We start from the raw sequence: 9,096 nt of genomic DNA, 5'->3' as shown, positions 1-9,096 counted from the left end.
CGTGGCGATGTTATCGTTGACAGGATCGTTTCACTTTTAGCTGAGCTCAACAAAAATAATTTATATTGACCGTTTTAATTATTTATTATATTTTATTCTTACCTATTTTTATTTTATTTTATGGTTTTTTTATAGTTATGGCTACTTCCTAGTATTAATTTGAATTTCTTAATATTAGTCGGATAACGGTCTTGTCTATAATACTGCGAATAACATTCATGTCATTTTATTAAGGTCTTTAATTAATTGTTTTACTTGTAATGCGCTCGTTTTGTAAACCTTGAGTTTTTTTATATCACTGAAGAGGGTTCATGATTGAGCCGAAACGTTTGATTATTTATATTGAGTATTCATGTTCAATAAATATTGCTCTATTTCCTAATACAAGGAAGGTTTTACCCATATGGTACATAGCACTATTAATCCTGTGCTTGAACTTGAATTAGCCCTTTTTTCCTATTATTTAATTGATATCATTATTATTGAGTTCTTATTTTTCTTTCTCTTAATCAGTTATATAAGATCGTGTAATCGTAAGTGACTGTACTCTAGACTGTAGTTATCTCAATAATAATGATATCAATTAAATAATAGGAAAAAAGGACTAATTCAAGTTCAAGCACAGGATTAATAGTGCTATGTACCATATGGGTAAAACCTTCCTTGTGTTAGGAAATAGAGCAATATTTATTGAACATGAATACTCAATATAAATAATCAAACGTTTCGGCTCAATCATGAACCCTCTTCAGTAATATAAAAAAACTCAAGGTTTACAAAACGAGCGCATTACAAGTAAAACAATTAATTAAAGACCTTAATAAAAGTTATTGTGACTGTACTCTATTATAGAGAGTACAGTCACAATAATATATTATCGCTTACTTGAAAATCCCAGAGAGTCGTGCTTTCTCGAAGACGAAGAATGACAGTGTAGACTAAATCTGTGTTGCCACTTTCCACAGCTTTATGTAGGGCAACTCGTTCCTCGCCGAGCGCCATCAGTAAAGGTATTTGTTGATGCGCACGTGGTTCATAGTCGATCAACTAAAGAGTGATGATTGTCCAATGTATAAATTGATACAAAGTGCAATTTGTTGTCACAGTGTTTGATATTCACGCGGATTAATAGACAGTTGTACCTTAATAGCCAGCTGCTTTTGACCGCAATCAGCCGCTCTCTTCGCAATTTCACTATACGAAACACCGGGAGCGTATCCTAACTTATCAGCTATCTCCTCTGCTAATTGTTCCTTGTCCAATTGCGTCTGTTTTACCTATAATATATAACAAAAGAAAACTATATTAATTTTTGACGAATTTCAAGCAATCTTAATTCTTCGTCTCAGATACTATTTGGTTTACCTTGTAGCAAGCCCAATGCGCCAATATTCTACTTTCTCCGTCAATCTCGGGTAATTGTAGATGCCGTGCTATCAGTATACTTAAATAATAGTGTCTACGTGCTACTAGCCTGTCCAGTAGCACTTGATTTGTCAAAACATTGTATCTAACATCAATAAGGACTCTAATTAGAAGAACACTTTAATACAGAATACGAAGAATCTTTGGATGTCTAATATCGCAACTAAACATATAAAAGGATACTGCGTGTACGTTAATGGAATTCCTACAGCAGGATGCCTCACCGCGTTCAAGACTCTCAGAGTTCTACACATTTGAACGTAATATTCCGAGTCTATCGATTTGCTGAATCCTTTCCCGAATTTAGCAGCCTGACGAACTCGATGATCATTATTCATAATCTTAACACTCTGATAAACACACAAGTCCATTAAACTTACCCTCATCAGAAGTTTCTGCGTTTCAAAATCGAATTCGTGACTCGCCCCATCGATACACGCTTTCACCGCTGCGTCCAATTTGTCCTTTACTAAATCGATATAACTATCGGCCTTATGACTTTTCCTCTGAAACTGCTTAGAGGCTTCCAGAAGATAAGAGGCGGGATCCGTCGAGTTGATTCTAAATATCCTTTGCACGACGTTCGGCACTTTTTGTACCATTTCATGAGAGAAGGCGGATAACACGCGTACTCCATCGATCTCCGTCACCAGATGCACTGGGCCGTCGTAATTGTACACTATGGTCTCAGCCGTACGACCTACTACCATTATCGTGGTGTTCCAGCTGCACACCACGGCTTCCGTACCGCACCTGCAAACGTGAGTGACGCGTTCTGTAATTTTTACATTCATTTCTCAAACTTATATCTTGATATCTTTAAAATAATTATATATAATTATGTTTACACTAACCAAGCTATATTAGTTAAGGTTTCATTCACGTTTGTAAAGCATTCGCAGTACTTCTCTCGGAAGTCTATCGAGCCGATGTACAAATATCCAGTGTCAGCATAAAGCGCGATGTGTCGATTATTGCCGGATACAGCTATGGCCAGTATGTTGTTGATCTTGTTGTTGAAAAGATTACTCTGAAAGCAAAATAAAATAGATTATTAAAACTTATAGCTCTTCGCTGTAGAACTCTCGATTGATGACGTCAGAGGTGAGAAAATACACAAAATTCTTGCAAAATATGTTGAAATAAACATATTACGCTTGAAATGGATCGAGTACATTTATAAAGTTCGAAAGTTTTTAAAAATCAATACCATATCAACTTTAAAAATCAATTAGTATAAAGTTGACATTACATATAATCTTTTCAATCTACATTTTCTCATGACTTAAATAATTTATTAAATTAATGCAAAAAATTTGCCGTTTTTTTACTGAATTCTTGTAATAAGTTTGAATATTAAAAGAGAAAAACAGGAAATCCACGTTAGATGTCTAAAGTAATACAGAATCTGTTTTACTCATTCAATTTGTAAAAATTATTAATCCTTCAAGAATATAATTATATCCTTAATTTTATTTGACAAACATGACAAACCTTCTGCACCAATCTAACACATGACACTATACTTACGAATGGAAATGCATTCTGATGAGATTGATAAATCACGAATATCCCCTCTCTATTTGATAGAATTACTTGTGTCTCCCTATCACAATGTATCATACACCAACAATCAATCGGACCACCATATCCTGAAAGTAACAATTGCAATAACAATGACAATGCAAGAAATATATAAGCACATCGTACTTACTAGGCATATCTGTAATTGGCCGAACTTTGGGATCAGACACATTGTTCACTAAATAAATACGATTAGTGGATGTCAAAACAGCTATCCCTGTGCTGTTTGAAGTTGTGAAGAACTTTGCATCGATAACTTTGGTGTCTTTGGCTACCTTGAAGAAAAAAATACATACATAGAGAGAAGTATTTCAGTAAGATAACAATTTACATGTAAAGTGGCTTACATCTCCCATACTAAAAGTATGTTGATAAGTTCCAAACATGTCATATATGAGAACATTGCCATCATCTTGCACACACAACAATTCTTCTTGCTGAGACCAACCCAATGCTATGAGTTGTCCGCTGCTCCACTAGATGAAGGAAAAAAGAATATTTTATTTGTAAATCTTTTATTTAATCTTTGTAGATTTTTTATTTTGTAGATCTTTTATTTTATTTATTTGTAGATCTTTTATTAAGTTAATATTAATTATTATTAATAATTGTCTTAATTATTGTCTCTTAATAATTTGGTATATATGCAAAAGAGGTATCATATTTTTAAATCTGTTACTAATTTAATTATTAATTATTATCTTAATTATTATCTTTTGATAATTTGATATATCTACAAAAATAACAATTTTTATGTAACAAAGTATGCAAACAAGGTTATAGGTATACAACCAAATGGAAAAAAGAAAAGGCCTACGAGCTTAATAATTTATATAATTATTGCATTATTATCACATTAATGTTACATAAATCATTCAAGCTCTTTCTGTGTCACTATACTAAAGCAAGGAAATCTTACTTGCAGCTTGGCTGTTAATTTCCCTGATGATGTGTACAGTAATATTACAGGCTTAGTAGCTCCTTGAACCTTGACAAATTTCTTGGGGTTTCTCGTAACAGCAATAGAACCCCCATAAGGGGCTGCTACAAGCCAATTATTGTTGGAAATTTCGTGTTGAAATGATAGCGGGTACAGCTCAAATTTGCTGTAATAAAAATTACATATAGCACCATTTCTTCCTATCATCTGGTACATAGCACATAGTAAACATAACCTTATAACAAAATCCGAAACAGTACATCTAGCTTAGCTGCCATAGAGAGAGAGAAAAGAAAGTCGTGTTTGTAGTTAAACTTTAAATTTTGAAATGCTATTTAATTAAGCAGAAAAGAAATTACTTTTTAGGAATATAGATAAGGAATTATGTGCTGCAAAGTCAGATAGTTTTCGGAGAAGATTAAAGGCATTAAGTGACAAGTCCGAACAAAGAAAAAAAATCTGAATTGCGGTACAATCTTCGGAAATTTACCGAAAATATATATCACGTCCTAGAGGAAACCAGTCGGCGGTTAACATCGCCGACATTTTGGTAAGCGAATACTTATCACAAATTACTCAAGATATTCAATGTTTGACAGCTACGTGAAGTTTACAGGTGACGAACGTGACACCCATTTTGAATTTCTCGAGCATGCGCAGCGTGTAATCGATTCGCTTTAAAGCGATTCTATCAATAGCACAAATAGATCGACGAAAGTCGATTCTCGCTTATCGCCGAACAATATGAACTCCCGAGAGCATATAAATATACAAGCATTATTTGTCCAAAACTTGACATTTCTTGTGAATAACGTTTGCAAAGCATTCATGGCGACTTCCGAACGACGCTCGGAAGATTCAAGACGCATTTAGGAACTTCTGAAAAATGCAGAGCGTGCAAAACGCAACGTTTTTCAGTAAACACCGAGTATCAGTAACACACATGCATAACATAAGCATGTCCCACGCAACAATGTAACTGTTAATAACCCAGATAGCAATTTAAAAAGAATTCAGTCGTATATCACCAATTCTGAGTTTATTTTTTGGTGCAAAAAGAATTCTTTTCACTGAACTGAACTCTGAAAAATTCTTTTTGCATCTGAAAATGAACTCAGAATTGATGACATACGACTGAATTCTTTTTGAATTTTTTTTTTTTTAATTCTCTGTGCTATCTGATGAACACACGATGACATATGACAGTTACATTATTGTGTGGGATATTATAACATCAACGTTATGTTACTGATACTTGGTGTTCATTGCATCTAACGTCTCAGAATTTCGTGATTCTACGAAGGCTAAGCCCGGAATCCGCGTTATACCACGTCCAATCACCGTCACCGAGTGCATCTAAATGCATCCAGACGAGAGCCGAGAGCGAAGGAACGTACACGTGTCCTCATATATTGTGCTGGTGTCATACCAGACGGCATACCGGCGCGCGGACGACCGGTTCGTTAGGCGGATGCGCTCCTCGAGAGAGCCGCGGCGCGCCAAGAGGAGAGTCAACGAGTCGGCGGCCGACGCGACAGTGAAAGGCCGATCGAAAACGTTCCTCTCGATTCACGCACGCGTATTCCCGACATTCATCGAGCGGATTAGCGCGCAGACAGTTTTAGTCGGACTCTCTTTTCATCTCTGATGCTATTTGACTCGCTTCGCTCGCTCCTTCTCTCACTTTACCTAGGGATGTGCGATTTTGTGATATATCGCAAGTTTTATCGCGTCTGCGATTCAAAATCGTGCCTGCAATTCAAAATCACTTGTCACTTTAATTAAGTAAATATCGCGCGACGATTTATAATATTTTATACTATTTAATTCAAACTTACACATTTAAAGGCATAATAGGATTATGCCATTGTAACAGCCTTAAAATATTAAGTTATATTATTTTTTTTATATATGACTTTTAATATATTTTTTATATATATTTCAAAAGATTACCAAAGATTACTACACTTAATATTGATTATTATTAATTTTTAATAAAAAGATAACAAAAAGATAGTTTTATTGTTTTATGAGAAAAATTCTGCCAGTAAACAATTATAATTAATTAAACAATAATACATCTTTATATATTGCATGTCTTAATAAGTAACTTAAAAAAAACATTTAGAAATTAATAATTCGGAAATAAACAAGTTTTGTAAAATGTTTCCCATTTTACCCCGCGTAGAAAGCGTAATAAAGTTAAGTAATGTTTTTAAAATAATATCATTTAACTTCCTTATGCTTTCATATTTATTTAGCGATTCTTTCACAAAACTTGTGTTTTTCTTATAGTGGACATTTCAAAGTATATTTTGATGCAGTGCGAAGAGAGAGTTGATTTATTTATTTTTAATATATTTAACATTTAAACATTAAGATTCCTATCATACCTCAAATTCTTTTATGATTAAAAATCGTGCACGATTCAAAACCATATTTGCGATACAAAATTGTAATGCGATATGTCATATTTATTGTGATTCTTAAAAAAGATCGAATCGCGATACACAATTTCATAAATTGCACATCCTTAGTTTTATCCCGCAGTGCTGCCTTTGGATATATTTTAAGGAGGTTCTAGAGTTTGATTAAATATAAAATAAATCTACCCTCAGTAAGCAAAGAACGTAAAGTTACTTTCGATCCAAATCAATCACAATTGTCATTTTATGGAAATTCTTTTAATTCAACGTATTTTACAAAAATTTTGAACATACATTTTCTTGTTTTTAACGATTTATTTTATTTATTTTATTATTAATTAGCAAAATGGCCGCGTCGAGAATGCAGAAACCTAATTTGATAGACACATTTTAATTACTGGATATATTTTAATTTTAGGTACGCGGTATCTATTTCTTTTCGCTACAACGAAGATTTTTATGTTTTGCGGCTTTGTCAATTTTTTCTATAGTTGCATTAGCGAATATAATGTTTGAGTGGTCGACTTTTAGAAAATGGATATAATTGCTCGAATTGAAATTTTGATCCTACTTTCAACTTCAATATTTCATTTAACGCCTACTTTGATACTCTGAAGTCTGTATCAATCTTTTTTCTAGTTGACCTACTAGCATTGTCGAGAGATGTTCCTCTATAGAATCTTTACAAGTGGCATTTTATGCGTTTTCTGCCATTTAAAGGAGCTAAGTAGGACTTCAATTCCTATGTATATTGATTCTTCAAAATACACAGATGTTAGAAAGTTTATGTCGAAAGTAGAGTCGAAATTTCGATTCGAGTATATGCCAATCATAAATAACTTTTACTGAACGGTTGTACAACTGTTGTGTTCGCTGAACGACTTTATGAAAGAAACTGCAATAACACGTTCCGACTAGAATATTCTGGTTCGAGCGCGTCATATTTACGTATCTTTTATCATGACTGTTGATTTTGAAAATAGCAACCTAATCACATTAAATATTATACAACAGCAATATACAATAGTAAACACTATATATATTACTGTTGTATTTAACGTGACTGAATTCTTCTCAAAATCAACAATGTAATACAATATTCAATCCACATACATACACACATAGCATAAAAATATTATATCAAGATTAAATTTAAGAAATTTTCCATCATGTTACTAAAGGTAGTAGCGATGTTATCATGACTTTAAAATGTTACTTTCCGGGATTTTTAATAAATCTTAAACCTGTATATTAATATAAAGTTTTCCTGGTTAATCCAAAATCGTCTTCTCAAATAATCAAACCTGCGTAAGTGAATTCTGAACAGAGCCTGCTACAAATTTTTTATGACAGAAAGGCAGTAAATTCAACATAGGATTTATTATATCTAATTATGTTGCCGCCAAAAATGTTGACAAGCAATCTGAGCAGATTGGCAGCAGAAACTGAATAGATTCTGCTGCGCAACGGGATCTGCGCGGTTTTTGCTAATCTGTTCTTATTACCTGTCAGCACACTTTGACGCCAAAACACGAACTGAATACGAACACAGATAGCTATAGTTTTGGTGTGGAATTCTGATCAAATTTGCTGCCAATCTGTGCGTACTCTGCTATTAATTTGCTTACTAGGTTGTGATTAAATTATTATTTCAATATTTATCAAAATATAATTACCTTACTATCCAAAACTAATATTTAATAGTATTAACACGTGAGAAATTTAATTCACTGAAATATTATAGCAACATTTTATAATAATATTTATAATAATATTATATAATATTATAATAGTATTTTATAATATTATAATAATATTTTATAATAATATTTATAATAGTATTTCACAAATAGCTTAAAAAAATATTCGTAAATTAGACTTCATAATTTTATATCAAAATAAATTAAAATTTTGAAAATAAAATTTTTATAAATGTTTAACAAGTTCGCTTCATTTACGCCACCCTGTACATACGATGTGCCTGAACCAAAATATTCTAACTACAAGTGAAACAAAGACATTATTAAAGTTTACTGTATGGTATGCGAAGATAAATGCATTAGATGGAGCCCGTGACGGAATTTCTTAATAGATGATTAATTTATATTTTAATGGATAACGATATCTCGTTTGAAAATCGTTTCACTCAAGTGAACCACGACACTCTTTTTAGATATCGAAATTTCCCGTTTTACAATAGACGCCGTTTTATTCAAACTAAAATGGCATTAGATTTTCTTGTATGTAATAGATACGCTGCCTGGAGATCGAGTATGATATAACTCATGATTTAATTCGCTTTCTTTCCGAGTATTATAAGTCAACAAGTTGATAATGTAAGTGATCGGCAACAAGATATCCAGTAAATACTCCAGTAATCACAGATATTCCTGAAATATTCCACTCATATTTCAAAAGTTCTATATACATATAACAATAGTTCTAAAGAAATAGTTGATTTTACTGATTAAGGGCGCTTCGAGAACTTAGCATACCTTTTTTTAAAAGTCTGTATTTTTGTATTTAATGGTCGGAATTATATAAAATTTTTGCAAAGAGCTCTAGAACTTTTCAAGAAAGTATCAAAACTTTAAAAAAAATGTCACATTTTTAAATATGGTGTGCCAAGTCTTGGCACACCATATTCAAAAATGTGACATTTTTTTTGCAGTTCTGATACTCTCTTGAAAAGTTCTAGAGCTCTTTGCAACAATTTTCAAT

At 32.6% G+C, this 9,096-nt stretch overlaps 1 protein-coding gene across 1 annotated transcript in view; it reads right to left on the bottom strand.

Moving 5' to 3' along the window:
- Window positions 1-4,603, bottom strand: part of LOC116848869 — a 29,566-nt gene extending 24,963 nt beyond the window's left edge. Inside the window, exons 1-11 of the mRNA XM_032825429.1 lie at window positions 4,440-4,603; window positions 3,929-4,115; window positions 3,357-3,485; window positions 3,140-3,284; window positions 2,956-3,077; window positions 2,280-2,455; window positions 1,806-2,178; window positions 1,609-1,736; window positions 1,366-1,510; window positions 1,143-1,277; window positions 886-1,047 (exon numbers count right to left, since the gene is read on the bottom strand). Of these exons, the coding sequence (XP_032681320.1) occupies window positions 886-1,047; window positions 1,143-1,277; window positions 1,366-1,510; window positions 1,609-1,736; window positions 1,806-2,178; window positions 2,280-2,455; window positions 2,956-3,077; window positions 3,140-3,284; window positions 3,357-3,485; window positions 3,929-4,115; window positions 4,440-4,495 (1,758 nt within the window). The 5' untranslated portion in view covers window positions 4,496-4,603. The remainder of the gene's footprint in view (window positions 1-885; window positions 1,048-1,142; window positions 1,278-1,365; window positions 1,511-1,608; window positions 1,737-1,805; window positions 2,179-2,279; window positions 2,456-2,955; window positions 3,078-3,139; window positions 3,285-3,356; window positions 3,486-3,928; window positions 4,116-4,439) is intronic.
- Between the last annotated feature and the right edge of the window lie 4,493 nt (window positions 4,604-9,096).

Source organism: Odontomachus brunneus, unplaced genomic scaffold (assembly GCF_010583005.1).
Source record: "Odontomachus brunneus isolate Ranch 3 - 2012 unplaced genomic scaffold, Obru_v1 Obru_scaffold_101, whole genome shotgun sequence".
In the NCBI taxonomy this organism is placed as follows: Eukaryota; Metazoa; Arthropoda; class Insecta; order Hymenoptera; family Formicidae; genus Odontomachus; species Odontomachus brunneus.
This window is presented reverse-complemented; position numbering and strand designations above follow the sequence as displayed.